Genomic DNA, 18,733 nt, shown 5'->3' on the forward strand with positions numbered 1-18,733 from the left:
TGATTCTTTTAATTGGTTGATTTTAGTTTGAATCAACCGATCTACACGTGTAACGGGGTGTATCGTTACAAGAAAATTAACACTTTAAGGTTGTTAATTGTATATTATCTAAAAGGTAGAGAATATTTGGAGAATATATCTTTACGTGGTAATTTCCTAAAAGCTTATCTATTGGTAGATATACACCATTATATCTACTTTCTCCGCGGTCCAGTCAGCGCTGGACGCACGCAAAAGAAAAAGACAGATAAGACTTCATTACATGTTTTGTATTAGTTTAAAATTAATTTAGTACTTAATAGACAGAAGCAGAAGAACTTAATTATATTAAATACGGTTTTATCAACCTCTTTTAAGCAAGTGCTATAAAGAGAGTCTTCCTTTGCACGTACTAGGTGCGTGAACTGACGTGAGGCACCACTCGCACCGAGGCAGTGCGAAGTGGACTTTTATTGAAACAGTACAAGTCAGTAGTGCTCCGTTACACCTGGTAGCACTTTGTAGTTCGTCCGTTTCGCGTGATAGCTACTCCTTTCTAAGTGACATAGAAAGGAGTGCGGTCAAACGAATGAGTTCGACCGTAGGGAACGATGCCATCTTGGCCATGCTGTCCGATTTTGACAAAGATGCCCTCTATTTATCATCGCCAAGTTCATACACATGAACATGACGAGGCGAAGGAGAAGGTAGCCTTGCTTAATCAGCAAGGCTCTCAACAGGCAGAACTGTTGAGGTTACAACAGGTACAGACCCCTGTACCTGGGATGACGCACACGCGTCGTCCCGAAACCTTAAAGATTGACATCTCTAAGTATAGGGGAGTCGAAGAAGACTCCCTCTTAAGATGGTTTGTCGAGTTGGACGATGCCATAAGGGCTCGTCACATCATCGAGGAGCAAATGCAAGTCGCACTTTCTCAGTCAAATTTGGCAGGTCGTGCCAAAACTTGGGCAGTAGGCCTTACGTTGCGCGACCGATATGTCTTTGAGTCGCTAGAGGCTTTCCAAGCCCGGCTCTTTAAACCGCCTAGGGCTGAGATTAGAGCTCGATCAGAGCTTCTGAAACTCATGAAGGCAAGCGTGATGTTCACGCTTATGCCCAGCACATACGACTCTTTGCGAGTTGTATCCCGAACATCCCGGTTCATGAACTCACGTTGCTTACGGTGTTCATGCAACGTCTTACGGATGGTCCCGTAAAGACCCACCAGTTCCACTTGGAACTGGATACGCTTGAAGAAGCAATATCCGTTGCGGAACAGGAGGACTTTAGCTTGAGACAGGCTCAAGCTAGTTCGTCATCGTATCGTCCTCCAAGACGACACGAGTTAGGAGGTCCAGAACCTATGGACCTTTCTTACGTCGAAAGCGAGAAACCTCGCTTGTCGAGCAATAAGCGATCGCAGAAATGCCATCGTGGCCAGAAATTAGGACACTGCCCAGTACCGAAAGGTACTGAACGTAATTATGGACCGAATTCCAAAAAGGGTAACGGCCGCGTGTCCGACGTTGTTGCGAAATCGCAACAGCGAGGCGGACCGCCAAAAAACGGTCGGGGTCAGTAGGAGCGCAACGCCCTACTGATCCAGCAACCTCAAAAGAATTTGCAAATTTCTTGACTAAAGTTGCTCCAGACACGCAATCATTATGTGTCTCTGCACCTAGTGATGAGGTATCCCTCATCACCTTAAAATTAAAAATGACAAATGATTTGTCACTTAGAGCCCTAGTGGACTGTGGAGCGTCGAATAACTTTATCCGTCGCCAGTCGCTAGAGGGTTGTAGGCTCAAATATGTTGAGCGCGACATCCCTCCAACGAAGATGACGTGCGTCTAGCGACAGGTGCATCGATAACAGTAATGAAACGCGTATTACAATTTCCCTACACGTTAAAAGATTTTCAGTACGATGATGATTTCATCGTATTGACTTTTGATGACAAATTTGATGTCATCCTAGGTCTACCTTGGCTCAAAAAATATAAGCCAAGAATCAGCTGGCAGCATCGATCGTAAAGATGCCTGCCACTTGTTCATCAGATGGCCATCTGATGAACGTCTTGGAGCGTCCACAAGCGCGTGGATGTACTACGAGTGAGTACGATGGCCTCACTTGTGGTACGCGTTAGTACAACTGCACAAGATCACAGTGTGATTACTAATCACCCTGTGGAGCCAGCTGCCGGCGGCTGTGCGAATGCACAGGCAGTGCCGAAGGTCCACACTCGAAGAAGTCGAGTGGATTGAGACATGAATGTACGCCTGGCGGGCGACATTCAAGGAGTATACCGGCTGCCCCAAAGGGACAACACGATGATCCTAGGTCGAGTAGAGAGTCGACCGTAGAGGACTCGACTGTGATAGCGCAATCACAGTCAGTAGACGTAGAGGGAAGAGGTCCCCACGTACTGGAGGAGAAATCTCCTCAAATAGCTGAAGTTACTAGACTTCAAGATCCCAAGGGATTAATCCCTCGGTAGCCTGTGGATAAATCCCAGGAAGAAACCGAGACATTAAATGTCTTGGTTAATAACACTTCAAGAGTAGGCGTTTATACTCTTGATCTGTATGCGACTCCGAAGTTAACTTCGAAGATAACTCGATTACCAACCCTAGAACCCAATCGGTTCTTGAGAGATCTGCATAGTGGTAGAATCAAGCAGTTTTTTGCGTACTTGTCACAGGGGACGAATACGTAACCGATATTCGGTCAGCGGTAATTTTTGCAGAGAACGAACGGGTTCTCAGCAGCTCATCGATGGACGAAAGTGTTCTCGATGTGAAGACTCGGATTGAAAGATACACTACTCAATTCTTGGAGTCACTTAAGACAAATCCTTTAAACAAGTATTTTGTTGAATTCAGGGATGTACAGCAGTGAGCACTCCCAGTTAGATGCTCTGGGAATGATAAGTAATGCCACAAAGGCTTAGTAACGCCCCTGTAACATTTAACAGATGTGTAACGAATCTGTTGAGACCGGTGCGAGAATTCGCACCGAGTTGTTTTGACGATGCATTCGTCCATAGCCGGGACGTGGACGGACAAACGGACGTGGAAGCGCATAAAACTCACGCTCATCATATTCTTACACTTATGCAAAAGCATAAGTTGTACGCAAATCTCAAGAAGTGTATATTCGCTGCAAGCGAAATACCACTTCTTAGGTGCATCGTCGGTAAGAACGGCGTGCGCGCTGATCCCGAAAAGATCAAGGCAATCACGACTGGCCAGTTCCAGTCGATGGCAAGGGACTTAGAAAGTTCCTTGGTTTAGCGGCGTACTTTCACAAGTACACACGCAATTATGCAGAGATGACAGTTTATCTCTCGTCTCTTGAAAAAAGACGAAAAATGGTTATGGAACGCTGATTGTCAGCGTTCGTTTGAAGGTATCAAGCAAAGCTTGATGCAATCGCCCATCTTAGCGATTGCAGATCAAGACAGACCATTTCATGTGGTCTGTGACGCCAGCGATTTCGCGATCGGCTGCGCGTTAATGCGATACGATACAGACGACGCGCACCGCGCCGTCTGTTACCAATCGCGTCAGCTGCAACCAGCTGAACGGAATTACTTAATGCATGACGAGGAACTCCTTGCCATGAAATATGCATTGGCTAAACTTAGGGTCTATCTCCGAGGAGATAGACCGCTCAACGTATATATCGACCATACGTCATTACACACGACACGAAACAGCCCACACCTCTCGCAAAGAATGGCGAGGTGGCTATCCTTCTTCGCGTAGTATAATTTCTCCGTCGAATATAAACCAGGACGACTTAATATCGTCGCTGATGCGTTATCACGCCGACCCAATTTCGAATCGGCAGCTATCCAACAGTGAAAAAAATCCCACTGTTGCAACACTCACTACGAGTGTTCCGTCATCAACCTTGTTTGATGACATAAAACAAGCCTACACAGAAGATAAAGATCTTCTGCGTTTAATGTATCATCATCGGTAAATCTTTAAAAGATTTATCGGATGAATCCATCCGATAAATCTTTTAAAGATTTACCGGCTTTATATCGATCGTCATCCGGTCGATACACAACACGCAACCGTTTATTGTATTACACAGCCGTTGCCGTCGACACTCCACGTGTCGTCGTCCCAACTCACAATGATTTGCGCTTGTGCATCGTATATGAGTGTCACGATGCACCAACAAGTGGACGTGAGGAAACTTATCATACAGTAAGTCGCGACTTTTACTGGCCTCGCCACTATCACTTCGTGCGCAAGTACATTCGTGCTTGCGAGTTATGTCAACGGGTGAAGCCTAGCCCTTCATCCCGTGCGCCTCTCCAACCTCTACCACTTCCGGCAGAGTGTTAGTAGTCCGTACCTATGGACTTCGTCTTTGGATTTCCCGAAGACGACCACAAAAAAATGGAATCCTTGTTTTTGGAGACATATCAGCAAGATGGTACAGCTTCCTGCGGAACCAGAGTCGATTACGGCTCCGGATTGTGCCCGTGTCTTTATCGACACGGTATTCACACTCCATGGGTTACCCCGTGAATTGGTCTCGGGTAGAGATCCAAGATTCACAACGGAGTTCTGGCATTCCGTATTCCGATCTCTCGGAACACGGCTGACTATGTCAACTTCTGATCATCCAGAAACGGATGGTCAAACAGAACGCGTAAATCGCGTCCTCGAAGAGATACTTCGAGGTTTCGTCCAATCGTATCAGAATTGGAGCGAGTTTTTACCGATGGTCGAATTCGCCATCAATAAGTCTGTGCATGCGTCTACAACACATACAGCGTTCTTTGTGAATGGCTTACGCCATCCTCGCATACCCACCCAATTAGAGGGATCCTCTAGTTTAAGGGGGGCTGGACTCGCACGAGCAAAACCATTTTTAGCTCATGCTCATCACGCGTCAAAGTTTACAACGACGCGAATAATGTCGATGTCGAAGCAATCGACATCGATGATGAGAAAACTCACATGGCAGTGCGCACAAAGCGCACTGAAAAAGATAAAACAAATGAGTCAGCAGAGAAATTTTTTTTGACTCGAGAATCAGTAATCCGTTTCGTACAGGATTTTATTGCTAACGCAGTGGACCGTCAGAAACGGAATGCAGACAAACATGTAAGAGCAAATGTTCTTTTATTTGAAATTAATGACCTAGTACTTCTCTCTACGAACTTACCTAAGCGTGTAGTCACTAACGTAGATAGCAGTAAACTACTACCCAAGTTCATTGGGCCATTCCGTGTACTGCATTGCAGAGGCAATGCGTACACATAAGAATTGCCACGTAGGATGCGAACGTGTCCTATGTTTACATTGGCCGGCTCCACCCGTACCATCAGCACGCGATCTCTTCCGAGGACGGATCTTACCACCCTTTTCAAGAATCCCTAAAACTTTCTCGAGGTCACGAACCAGATTCTCATGTTGAATCTGAAATTTCTCATGTCGGGTCCGAAGATCCTCGAAACCACGATGAGCGGAAGACAGCTCATCACGAAGAGCGGAAGACAGCTCATCACGAAGAGCGTGATATTTCCGCTCGTACTCCAAAATGGAGTACGCACTGTTCGAACGGTCTTTCACCGTTCGAAAGTGTGAGTCTGCACCGTCTGTTCAAACGAGTGACGCTTACCGCGCTTGTGATCAAGACCCTCCTCAAAATCATAGAGGAAGTGATCGAATTTGTCGGTCTTCGACTCTAGATCCGACTTATGTGTCGGATCTAGTTTTCTCTCCTCTGGTGAATTCCCACGGACCGTGAGCCACCGTGATATGAAGGCAGCGAACGAGTTATCTGGTTCGCTGGCGCGGTAATCCACCTTCACATGACAGCTGGGAGCCTTGTTCCCTGCTGGCTGCTGACATTGAGGGCCTCGTCCGTCAGTATGACGACACCCATCCGATGGATCAGAAGGTCCTACGGAAAACACGCGCCCCAGGCACTTGCAAATTGATTGCAAAACGTCAACCGCCTCGCGCATCTCGATAGAGATGCGAGCCCTTCCCCAGGGCCAAGAAAGGGAATAGACATCCTCTTTTACTCGCTTCGTGTTGTCAACACAACACGGACAGGGAACACACAACGTGAGGCATGGAAGTCCTGCCTCACGTGACAGCCGATGCAATTTATACCTTGCACCGGTTGGATTTCGTTTCTCAAACTTAACGCGAATCGCGTCAAGTTTTGAAGCCAGGCTTCGCGTCCAATGTCTTTGGGATTGCGAATGAACGCGCTCCAGGCTTGCATAACCGAGACATTACCTCGCTTATTGTTGCCACTAAACCATCGATGCTTGAAAAAAGCATCGAGATAAAAATCTTCCTCAGCGCGAAAGTTCTTCGCGCTGGGATCAAGGCTATGTAGCTTTGTCGCAATAAATCAGGGATATTTATTGTGAGGAGTACTCTCTCCAGACAAGCTATTAATAAGCCGTTCGGGAAAAAGCCACGGCTTCTTACCAGGGGCGAGATCAGACATTTTACTGTCTTCACTCCCCTGAGTGGTACCCACTGAAGCAGGGGTACCACTTGAACTTTTATTACGATGGCTTACGCCATCGCCATCATCACGCACAGAAATATGTGCGGGTGACGGCACGGGAGACGATACAGGCGATGAGGATCATCCTCATCGTCGGAGCCGAAAATGCTGTAGCGAATGCTACCAGCGCGTCTACTCGAATGAGCCCCCTCATTCGAAGGCTCATAGTCAGCCGCCTGACGATGATCAGGAGACTCAATTCTCACGACTCGGCCATTCGTCCGACTCGCATTCGTAGTCGACCTCCAAAGAGGGGTCGCATTCACGTGGTGTATCACCACGTGCACCCGCAACATTTAGAGTTGCGGGGGAAGATGACACTACGGCAGATGGAACGTCTGCCGCAAGAGACAATAATGCGTCGCCCGCGGCTGCATGAACCGCAGCCGAAGGTGCCGCACTATTCGCATACCGCATGGACTTGTTAACCATGCGATACTTAATACTAACTAAATTATAAACTAATACAAAACATGTATTGAAAGTCTTATTCGTCTTTTTCTTTGCGCGCGTCCAGCGCTGACTGGACCGCGGAGAAAGTAGATATAATGGTCTATATCTACCAATGGATAAGCTCTCAGAAAATTACCATCTAAAGTAATTTTCTTCAAATATTATCTACCTTTTACATAATATATTAATTAACAACCTTTAAGTGTAAATTTCATGTAACGATACACCCCGTTACAACACTCCTTCCTTAAACGACAATCACTCTGACTGTCATTGGGTTGAGTGGTCACCATAGAACCAATTTACTAAAAACGATGTTGATTGGTCAAATTCATCATTTTAATTCTAGATAGACAAGAAGTACTTAATTATATTAATTTGACCCTCTTTAAAGCAAGTGTTTTAAACAGAATACTTCCTCTGCACGTACTAGTGTACGTGAAGGCACCACTCGCACTGAGACAGTGCGAAGTGGACTTGTACTGAAGCAGTACAAGTCGGCGATGCCCCGTTACAACATCGGCCATGTATACGCTATCCACGCGGTTTGCTGAGATCATTAGCACATCGTCCTTGTAGATACCACAATACTTTTGGCAAGCGACGTTGTGCCTACGCTGACCAATCTTGAGCACACCTAGGAGACGTCTATCTAGCGTTGAAATAAACAGTGTCTCATGTACAGTTACAGCTGTTCCGTTCTCACAGCGAAATCATATACTTCCTCGCCCGATCGCCTCAGGACAGCACAGTACGAGTTGAACGAATCTTAGTCTGATGCTCAACCTCGATCTCTTGCACGGTAAGGCGAACGCCTTCGAGTCTATAACTTCATAATCCTTCGTTTCTCAGCCTCAGACTTTACTCCCAAGATGTCCTGAAGTAATCCCTTTTGAGCGAGCGTCATCTTCATGTTCAATTCTCAGTGCAAACAATGTTCGATTTACATTGAACACCATGTCACTATCTTGCTCTCTCGTCACTTGGCTGTTACAAACGGACTTTGGTTTGTGCACATGAAGTATTTGGAGGTATTTTGTCTGCGCTGTCATCAGCATACGTTAGCTTGCACTAAGCAATACAAGCGAGAGGCGCCCCGTTACTTCAAAAGCACTCATTACGAAGGAAGCGAGCAATACAAGACGAACTTGCATAAAGTAAATGATAGTATACAAGCTACGTAAATGCATGTATCGTCTACGTTGTAAGCGAATTGAGGACTATTACTTGTCATTTTATCTTTCCTATACGGATTCTACATAAGCTGAAGCCACGTTGGCCGTGTCCAAAATGTAAAAAATCGTAGCGGGTGTCGCATCCCACGCTTTAGGCTGTTGACTGTCGTTTGGATACACATTTTGGCTACATTTTATAAAGGGATTTGATAGACAAGTAAAACGATATACCCTTTTGTAAGAAATATCAAAAAATCCAAAAGCACCCTTAATTGGTACTATTAATAGCGAAATTATCTTAACCAATTTCGTTCACGAATCTCTGTACAATAACCATACTGATTATAAATTTTTCAAATGTCACTAGGTATAATTTTAATTATTTCAAAATATGATAAATAATATTCTAAGTGAAAAAGGAGGTGAAAAAATTAGCATCGTATGACGTAATCTTTTTACTAAAAGTCGAATGTGCAAAACTTATGTACAATGGATATGTATACAGTATACACTTGTCAATTTCAATCGACTGTCAAATGTCTTCGTATGACGGCGGCACGTTTGTATCGGACTTGCTGCAAGTAAAGAACCTCTTCGGCAATTATTACCTCAGCGATGTCTTATTTGTCTTTTCGATGGATCCTCAAGGCGCTTTTGCGTCCGATGGAGGCGAGAGCTCGTCCACTAGAGGCCATCTTATCCCTGCCCATCGTCTCGTGCTTTCGTTTCGCAGCGGTGCTTTTCAAATGGCCTTTTTAAAGGCAAAAAGTAGCCATTTGCCAAGTCAAGTGCGTTTTCCGCTTAAGATTCACGTGCAAGATACGCCGTACCATGTTTTTTATTCGTTGCTAAAGTTTCTTTACACGAACGAGTTGTATCTTGAAGAAAGTAGGTCGGAGAGCCTAAAAGAAGATTACCAGCTGCTATTGCGTGCTGCTTATGTATACTTAGTGCCATCTTTAGTGGCCATTTGTGTCCAGAGGATTGCCGATACTTTTGATGGGACAAGCAACAAAGTAGAAACTACAGACGTCGATGGGACGGCAAATGGCCAGCGGCAAATACAAATGAATACATTGGAAATTTTAGTCTTTTTAGACACTTTATTGGCAACCAAGAGTGAAAAAACCGACGTGGCTTTGTTGCCTAACAAACAGCATTCAAGTCGTGAAAGTGAGGATGTGGGAGCCGATATGCTTTCTCAATGTACAGACTCGATAAATCAATTGCAAGAATTATGCTTCAAGCAGTTGCAACATATGGAGGAAGTTGCTTTTAAGAATTTATTGCAAAGTGATATTGGACGGCAATCTTCGACCAAGCAATTGTGTGAAATCTTACGATTACGGTCCGAGACGCCACTAATTAAAGCCATTCGATATCAATTAGGTCGCGTTGTGCATGAACTCTTGCGTCAAGGAGAACCCTTGGATCGAGTTGGCAAGGATGAGACGGATTTGCCTCTGGTTGTGGCATTACAAACTGGCAACAATGCAATCATTCGCCGTCTCTTAATCGATGAAACGGCCCCTTTTTTACTCCTGACGGAAACAATTCCGTTGCTTTTTTTAGCAAGTGCAAGTGGCTATGTGCAACATTGCCAAATTCTGATTGCGCAAAACCCTGCGGAAGTTAATTACATGTCACAAGTAAATGATGGCGACAAGAACATAATTGCCGAATTTGGGCATCAACAGACACCTTTGCATATTGCCAGTCGAAAAGGTCATTGCGCCGTAGTGGAATTATTGCTGCAACATCATGCCGCATCAAATTTGCCGGATGATCATGGCAACACCGCGTTGCATTACGCTGTAAATATTGAAACCGTCAAAGTGTTGCTTGATCGTGCTTTTCGCACAAATGCAAATATTCCAAACAAGAGAGGACGCACCCCTTTACACATTGCTGCGGCCCGAGGCCACGTTGATGTTGTTGCCTATTTAATTTGTCATGGTGCTGAGCGCGATCTTGTGGATGATCAAGGACAAAACGCGTTTCATCATGCGGCTGCCAATGGCCACACGGCAGTTGCTTTGGTTTTGCTGCAAGAAACGGATTCGAATTCGAGGCAACTTGCCACTGGCAAAAGTAACGAAATTATTACGGCAACAGATGGTACAGTGGTAGACGAGTTGCGGCAACAAAAGGTGGAACAACATGAGAGTGATAGAGTATTGGCTATTGAAGACGAGCCACAAACTTCTCGTGTCTTTGATATTAATCAAGAGGATTTAAAAGGCAACACGGCGCTGCATCTGGCTGCAATGTCCCCATATGATCGATGTCAACAAATGCTCCAATTTTTGCTTGAGAACAACGCCGATCCAAATCGAACCAACTGGTTTGGCTACACTCCCCTCCATATGTTTTGCTCACACCAACCCGGTCCAGCGTCACTTATTCAAACATTTGTAAGTGGCTTCATTTTCGAAAAAGAATCCACGCCGCAATTTTTTACTTGCATTGTTTTGTGTAATGTTGCAGATTACGCATGGTGCAAACATTCACGCACAGAGTGTCGACGGAAGTACCGCGTTGCATCTAGCGGTGGGACGAGGAAGTGAGGATGTTGCCGTTGCACTTGTGAGTGCTGGTGCGTTTGTGCACTTTTTAGATGCTGCGGGTCGGAGCGTTGTGGACCTTATTGAAACAATAAATCAAGGATCGATGGTCGTGCCAGTACTGCGGAACCTGTCGCATGCTCCCGAGTCAAATGGCGACGATCAGAGCACTGAGTGTGCATCGTGCCACACAACTTTTCGACTTGCCATGCGCAAATATTTTTGCCGCCACTGTGGTCGTACCATGTGTCACAATTGTTCTAGCAACAAAATTGCAATCCCCAAGTTTCAAGTGCTTAAACCTGACCGCGTATGCAACACTTGCTTTGACGTTTTGTCATTTCGGAAGTTGCTGTAACGTTGCACCAAGTGGCAACTTTTGAAAACGTTTCATTGGCTTATATATATTTACGAGTGTTAAGCTGCCATTTCTAAACTCAGCCACGAGCTCTTGGTCCATGGCTACATTACTCGAAGCCCCACAGTCTATACTCGCCCCAGAAGAAACTGTACAAAAGACAGAGAGTAAAGATGAATTTTTTGTCGTAGTCAATCTTGTTGGTGCGACTTTACACTGCGTTGTGAATCCTCAGTGGCCGATCGAGGCGCTATTCGGCGTTGCTGCTGAAGCCTATCTTTGTAATTTTCCAAACACAGAAGTCCCCGAATGTAATTTGGTGTATCATTGTAACCTTCAGCAAATATTAGACCCAAAAGTACCCATTTTCAAATGCTGTGCAAAAGGGGACGAGCTCGACCTGGAGGTATCAGATTCGGGTAAAATGAGTACAAAGGTGAATTTTGATGCAAATCGTAGCGAGTTTTGCGTAATATTTCATAAATTGCCATTGGGGTTTACTATGAAACGAGGATTGCAGAACAATACTGAAGTGGGTACGGTCTTCCCCAGGAGTGCAGCTTCACGCTTCTCGCGGCTAGTACCTGGCATAACGATTGTCAACATTGCTGAGACGCCACTTGCAACTTTGGGTCTTCGTCAAGTGCACGAATTGATCAAAAGTGCCGTGCTTCCGTTAAGTATACGCTTTCGAGAATTGGAATGTAAACCTACTTTATCGTCGATTGACAAAGAACTACAACTGGAAGAAGCACCATTGTTAATACCAGCATTAAATGTTGCTTTATTGTCTCCATCCCAGCATCCAGATCGACGTCGGAAAGGATCTTTTGATCGTCGAAGTGCTGCTCGAAGCAATAGTGCAAGTGGCCGAAATCGTCACAGTCGAACAATAAGTGGACGTGGAAAAACAAAAGGAAGTGACTCGAGTTCAACTACTGCGCAAAAAGGAAGCAAGAAAGACCCGACGCATCATGAAATGAAAGATCTTAGAAAATCACACGATTCATTAAACAATGAAGCGCAAGTAATTGAACAAATCGAACGGTTGAAAGTGGCGCTGCTTCGTAAACATGAAGAAGCAAAGCAAATTGCAAGGCAATTAGAAACGTGTTCAGAACAATTGCTGGCGTTACGGGGTGGTGTGATTTTAGAGGAATTTTCGTCGCGTCAACTTAACCAAGAGCCCAGTAGATTGCGTTCCCGTCGGGTCGTGGCAACTTTATCAAGTACAAATGAAACTAAAGTTCGACTCACTTCTGAAGTCTTGAAAGCCATGGATCAAAACGTTGGTCTTTCTCGACGACGTGCCTATGCATCTTCGAATACGTCGTCCGTATCGGCGTATTCGGCTCGATCCATGCCCGTGGCTCGCTCTACCACGGTCCACACGCGCAGTGCTCGTGCCACGACTCTTGCTGATAATGTATCCGTCTCGTCAAATGCGTCGAATTCGTCGACTACGTCCGCTCATCAACTCTCCCCGCGCAATACAGCGCTTCGGAATCGAACCAAACGGTACAATTACATGCCACAGAAATACAGTGCCACGACCTCGAATGCGCTCGACAATACCTCGACGTCCTTGTCCTCGCGTGGCGCCGTGATGTCCCGTGCACGAATAAGTCGCGATTCGTTCATTACCAGAAGCGAAAGTCCAGGGGTTGGATACTACGATGTGCAAGTAAAAGATCGCGTGAAAGGAGGCGAGATTGGAGACTCGGATCGTTCGTTAGTGTGGACATAAGGGTGCCATTCAGGAAGTTTAAGAGCCTGTGTGGCGAATTGTCAACTTATACGAAACGTGGGTACTTTGTGAAAAGAAAAAACTCGTCAGCACAGTGTCTACTTTATTGACTAAACGGAATGCCGCATAATTAATCCGGATACGTACGCTTTTTGGCCAATAGAATTTGCGGGGAGGGCTAAAATTAAAGCAAAAGCGCCGCCACAAAAGTACCCACGACAGTGCTTGACGACATAAATAGTTTTGACTAGGCCCTAACAATGTGTATAGCAACTTGAAACCTCAGAACGCACAGACACTTGAAGGCGAATCGTCTCGGTTGTACATGGTTTTTGTACGAGGGCCAAAGGTTTTTTCAAAATGTACCCATAGTGCTTGAAAACATGGCAACACTTGGTTTTCATCGTACCCCGTGAGTACCGTCAATTCGTCTCGCCAGAGTGGCGTAACCCCCAGCGCTTTTCGAGACGCCATGAGAATACTCGCAGCGAGTACCGACGGGCGAAAAACTTGGAGCGAGTACTCTTGCAAAGCAAAATCGACAAAAAACTCGGCGTATTTGCAATAGTACCCATGTGCTTCATCCACGATTTTGGATCCTAGCAACCAATCGTCGGCAAATAAAACAGTCTGGTTCATGTAATGTTGTAAAAAATGTAATGGCGTGATCATAACCAGTCGCCAGCCGAGTCTGTGGACACACACAAAATGAACACTTTAGCAACAGTAGCCATTTTGAAGGGCAAAAGACCATCATTCGCACTTTTGAAAAATTTCGGCTTCCGTGTCACTAATGTCTTCATGCGAATACATGCGGTTGCCTAATTCCCAAAAATCGGCCAATGGTGGCAACTCGTCTTCCACACCTTGGAATTTCAATGCCATGCGCAAACAACTAAGTGCCAAGAGCTGAAAACGATCTTTCCGTGGCAATGGCGTATCCCGTGCTAAGTACGTCTCGAGATAACCTACCGCGGCATGCACGTACTCTTTGCGCATTCGCAAGTGCGTTTCCCCTACTTCGCCCATCCAATCGACTAAAACGCGGCGGTATTTTAGATATTCATACGGTTTACTAAAATCGGACCGAAGCAATTCTTGCCGCAACATGGCGCGGTACACGCTGTCCACGTCCCGGTCCTCTAAGGCCACTACCTAAAGTTGCATTGACAAAAACAAATCGTGTAAGTGACACTTTCTAAGGCGAGAGGGGGGGGAAGTGGCAACGACCTACATTCTGCTCCTCGTAGGAAAGCTCGGCGGTCCAGGGCGCCTCGGATACGACGAGGCCTACGGACTCTTGCGAGCCTAGAAGGTCCTCGTCATCCAGTACTTCATCGCACTCGAGGCATTGTGCTTCCCAGTCCATGGGAGATGGCTAGTTGCACAACGTACTGGCAAGGGGAATGAAAGTGCAAAGTATCGACAATTTTAGCCACACGGCGCGGATCTCTTGTAGCTTTTACAGTCGGAAAGCGCAAATGTGTTGGACGAGAGCAATGTTTTAAGTGAGACGAATGGATACAAAACCCCAGTCCTAAAAAATACCCTGTCTTTAACCCCATCTGTTCCTAAATACAAGGCTAAATGCGAGTTCTTTTGGATCGCAATGGAGTGGCATATTTAAAAGTTGCGTCGTTAATATTTGCAAACAAAATGGGCAAAAAGACAGTTGATATTTTCGTCTTGCCGATGAAGTTGCCGATCGAGTGAAACCTGCACATTGCTTTTGCTTGATAGAGGGTGACTTTTCATGAACGGAGACTATGGTTTCAAACAAACAACCCCACGACTTTTGCCAAGAGAGCCCTAACCCGGATATTGCCAGGATGGGTCAATTTCGGAATTGCAATGAGATCTAGACAATTTGAAGTTTTGCGAGTCATCCAATAACGACAGCATAGTTACGCCACGTGTGACTCAATGCGCCTCCAATCTGCGTATAAGCAAGCAAGAAAAGGTGGTGAAAAGGTCATTTGTCAAGGTATGCCCTTGAGACTCGCAAATTGATCGACAGGAAGGGTCAATACAAAAAGTGCTCAAAATGCACAAGTTTTATAAAATGAGGCAAAAATATGTGACACTTTTCCCCATTCCGAGTTCTTGATTGGTTAATGGACTTTGGGAGCTCTTCTGGGACGTCCAGACAGCCCATCCTTTCAAAAAGCATTTCGTATTCATTTTTTTCATTGCAGGTCTTCATCGTACCTTTTGCAAAGTCATTTGATGCAGCTTTGGCCACTAACAAAGCCGAATCCACCAGTTGGCTCAGCATAATGCCGTGCATAACTTTGACTAGCACCCTTTCAAAGCGCTAGAGCTTCCTGGTTTTGCGCGACGACTAGGTCGTGTATACTTTGATTCCGAGTATCGGCTTAATACACATAACATATCGAAACAAGATTTTTCGAATTGTTGTTACAAAATTTGGTGTGTTCTCTAAAGTTCGGCATATGGAAATCGTGGGCTTTGTAACTAACATGTTTAAAAGCATTTTCTCTCAATCTTTGGCTCTCGCCATATAATTCTCACGTGGATCTTGCCATTCAATAGCACAATCCATAAGCCGGATTTGAACGGCAATTTTATTAGCATGTATTGGTTCAAAGGAGTGCCAACGTTTTTGTGCACAATTATGTGACTCACGCTGCTGCCGTATTCATTCGACTGTTGTGCTTCAAATGATTTCTAACCTTTTAACGTTTCGGGTACGAGCCATTGACAAATCCGTCGATCTTACTTAAGTGAATTTTCGGCAGAGCTTCCCACTTATTCCGCAAATTTGGAAGAATGCTTGCACATGGCCGAATATCAGAGGTACTCTCATCGTCGAATTTGCAATTTTACACAAGTGTCCGACGGCCTTGTAATGCGCCACGAAAGGGTCAAGAAACGTGCAAGTGATGACTTTCGTGCCCTCGGGTCCGTATTGCTTCCGACTGAGGAAAACAAACGTTGTTGAAAACTTGCAAGTATTGCCGGTGAAATTGCAATTTTAGAAAATGTGCACGATAACCTACCCTCGCAGCAATTGGTCAAAATTGGTGCAAGAAACAAATAGATTTTCGCTAAAAAGAACGAGTCACCACTAGTGGACACAGAAGTTGTCAATAGTGTCCCTGTATCCTCTTCGTACCCATTAGAGGACCAAGACATGAATCAAGAAACACATTCCGTGAATACGGTCAAAACCTAAAGGAGCGTTCCCTCCCTCCAATTAACGACGATTAATTCTTAAGAAAACGCAGCTACCAAAGCGTCGACCTGCTTCCAACAGAAGCACGACCACGGGATATAAGACGAATATTATTTTTTTTTGAAGCAATCCAAATCCTTAAGCAGCAACTTGTACACTCTATGAAGACGGCACACAGAATTGCAGGAGCAAGTCGATATCACGATACAAGACGAAAGCAACAACATTGATCGTACAAGAACACAAAAACATTCGATTCAGTTTAAGTACGATTCGCATTGAAATTTAAGCCATTGGACGATGGTATCGTTCTCGATAACTTGCTATTTGATTCCGTTACATGACAATTAATAGTCCTCGTCGTCACCACCAAACATGTTCATGGTTCCGCCCATGTCAACTTCTTCCTCTTCTTCGACCACAGTTTCCTTTTTCGTGGGCGGTGCATCGCCAGGAGCACCACCAGTAGTAGAAGGAGCAGCTCCTAGAGTAGAGAAAATCAAATCAGATTGGCGTTTTTTTCAAGAAATGGATATATCATAAATTAGAAATCGTACCAGCAGAAGGCCCAACGAGGAATTTTTCAATGTCAAGGCCACGACTGAGTAGATCAGCAAAAAGCGGGGCCACGTACGCTGCTACGTCGTTGCCCGAAGCTTTAAACGTTTCGTTTAATGCGTCGGCGGTGATTTCGACACCAGCGTCATAGAGTGCGAGGACTGCCAGCGAGGCGGCATATTCGTCACGTTCGGTCTTTTTGAGATTCGCGAACGACATAATGCGTCAAGAAGGGATCAACTGAATCGGTTTAAGCTCGAGAGCAGAAGGCAGTTTGGACATAGGAGCAAAGGAATTGGCTTGATTGACTGGTTCATAGGACGACGGAATTTCAGCCAGTAAGAACGGAGACACAACTAATGTACAAAACTCGAGTCGTGTTTGCTTGATGACATAATCGTACCTAATTTTTATTTTAAATAAGCATATTTCGTCGAAATTTCGGTATCATTTCTTAAAAGTGATAGAAATATTAATTGATGCTCTCACTAGTACTCGCGTTTAATAAATTTTGCCTATAAATTTAGTTTAAGGGAATGAATAACCTAGATACGAGCTTAATGAAGCATCTTACTCATCGTCGCTGTCGTCCTCAGCCTCTTCATCAAATTGGCCCTTGCGACGATTCCGATTAACATGCATCATCGCAAAACGGTCTTCCGCCATCATCATTCCATTGGACAATACAGGCTCCTTCACCTCTTCTTCTGGTGCCTTGTTGTCTTCATCCAATTCCAGCTGGGAATCCGCTAATCCGACACTCACGTCGTCAAATGCTACAGGCCTTCAATACCACAATTGCCCATACTAAAAAAACGTACAATCAGACATGAATCGTACAAAATTTTACCATAATTCTTTGCGTTTAAGGTTTTGAATCTGGTCCTTGTACAAAATGTGCTCCACAATGGACGTGACGGCGCCTTTTTTGCCCGTAGCGGTCGTAGCCTCCCCGCCATCGCCTTCACCTACGATCAAAAAGTCGCCTCGCTTGACCCATATCAGCTTGCGAAATTTGGTCGGCAGCATCGTCACCGACTCCACGCCCACCGCGTCTACAACCTGCCATCAAACCGTCAGCACCCCAACATAAACTCCACTCTCGCGCACGTATTAATTAGCTACCTCAAACAAGTTGGTGCCTCGCATTCCAGTCACGCGCACAATAATCTGATTTTCCTGCGGCTCAGGGTCGCCATAGAGCACGCGCTTGGTCACGCCCTTGCGGTACGCGCTCTTCCGTCCGCTCCCCGACATGAACCGTTATTTAATTTAGTCTTTCATAATGCTATTTTAGTCCTTTGTGGTTTTAATTAAAAAACAAAAAGATTGACATAATTATCACGTTGGCACAAGTGCTCTTGTTTCAAAGAGCAATGGCTGGACGAGGACGCGGGCGTGCCAATACGCTGCCGGCATGGATGACCAAGCAAGGCCAGACCGAGCCGCCAGCGCCTTCTCCAGCGTCACATCCCTCGCCGTCCGTAGCAGTGCCGCCACAGCGCAGCGGGCAGTTCGATGACGCGCCCGAGCCAAATATAGCTCCACGCCACGACGTAGGTGCGGCATTGAGTGAAAACAAGCAGCGATCGCGCTCTCGGAATCGCGAAATTGAGCGTTTTAGCGGTCCTGGGTTTATAAAGGACCGGAATCGCTCTCGTTCGCGGGACCGTGGTGGCTATGGCCACTCGAACGACGTCCGAAACTCTGTCCGACCGCAAGAACGATTTCACTCTGGCTCTCGGGATCGAGGCAACGCCCAATTACGGGGTCCTACCAAAGATGCAGATCGTCGTTACGACGATAGCAATCGACGCGGACCGCCTCGTAATCGTTCGCGTTCTCGCGATCGTCGAGACTACCGTGCCGACCAATACCGGCGTAGCGGCACCGACCGCAACGAAGATCGAGGCTATGGCCCTCGTCGCCACGAAGGACGGCCTAAACACAGAGACGAGGAAGCAATGGAGCGGGGATATCGACGTTCTGGACCGAATGGACACGACGATCGCACATCCCGCCGATACACGTCGGACTACCAGCCGTAGAGAGATTAGCAATCTCTATTTTTGGTTACGATTTTATGCATACATGGATTTTGTAATGGTGGATGTGAAAAAAAAACACGTGAAAAAGTAGCGATTC

General features: G+C 45.7%; 5 protein-coding genes across 5 annotated transcripts; 2 read left to right on the forward strand and 3 right to left on the reverse strand.

Annotated features, from left to right (window-relative positions):
- Positions 1-8,701: 8,701 nt before the first annotated feature.
- On the forward strand, positions 8,702-12,834 carry CCR75_000623 (uncharacterized protein; the record flags this gene model as incomplete). Its single annotated transcript, XM_067958730.1, has 3 exons — positions 8,702-10,579; positions 10,653-11,039; positions 11,152-12,834. 3 exons carry the CDS (start codon positions 8,702-8,704, stop codon positions 12,832-12,834), a joined length of 3,948 nt encoding a protein of 1,315 aa, XP_067814410.1.
- Positions 9,942-14,439, reverse strand: CCR75_000622 (uncharacterized protein). Its single transcript, XM_067958729.1, has 3 exons — positions 14,069-14,439; positions 13,598-13,989; positions 9,942-13,525 (listed from the first exon to the last, which is right to left on the reverse strand). The coding sequence occupies exons 1-3, from the start codon at positions 14,201-14,203 to the stop codon at positions 13,117-13,119; spliced, it is 936 nt and encodes a 311-aa protein (XP_067814411.1). The 5' UTR covers positions 14,204-14,439; the 3' UTR covers positions 9,942-13,116.
- A 450-nt stretch (positions 14,440-14,889) lies between these two features.
- CCR75_000621 (uncharacterized protein) lies at positions 14,890-15,121 on the reverse strand (the record flags this gene model as incomplete). Its single annotated transcript, XM_067958728.1, has 2 exons — positions 14,890-14,990; positions 15,043-15,121. 2 exons carry the CDS (start codon positions 15,119-15,121, stop codon positions 14,890-14,892), a joined length of 180 nt encoding a protein of 59 aa, XP_067814412.1.
- Positions 15,122-17,016: 1,895 nt separating this feature from the next.
- On the reverse strand, positions 17,017-17,861 carry CCR75_000620 (uncharacterized protein). The gene is made up of 3 exons (XM_067958727.1): positions 17,714-17,861; positions 17,439-17,650; positions 17,017-17,372 (listed from the first exon to the last, which is right to left on the reverse strand). Exons 1-3 carry the CDS (start codon positions 17,843-17,845, stop codon positions 17,159-17,161), a joined length of 558 nt encoding a protein of 185 aa, XP_067814413.1. The 5' UTR covers positions 17,846-17,861; the 3' UTR covers positions 17,017-17,158.
- Positions 17,862-17,964: 103 nt separating this feature from the next.
- On the forward strand, positions 17,965-18,636 carry CCR75_000619 (uncharacterized protein; the record flags this gene model as incomplete). The annotated part of the gene is made up of 1 exon (XM_067958726.1): positions 17,965-18,636. One exon carries the CDS (start codon positions 17,965-17,967, stop codon positions 18,634-18,636), a length of 672 nt encoding a protein of 223 aa, XP_067814670.1.
- Positions 18,637-18,733: the final 97 nt, after the last annotated feature.

The sequence above is a fragment of the Bremia lactucae genome (assembly GCF_004359215.1).
Source record: "Bremia lactucae strain SF5 chromosome Unknown BlacSF5_NotPlaced_200_SHOA01000120.1_2678225bp, whole genome shotgun sequence".
Taxonomy (NCBI): domain Eukaryota; phylum Oomycota; class Peronosporomycetes; order Peronosporales; family Peronosporaceae; genus Bremia; species Bremia lactucae.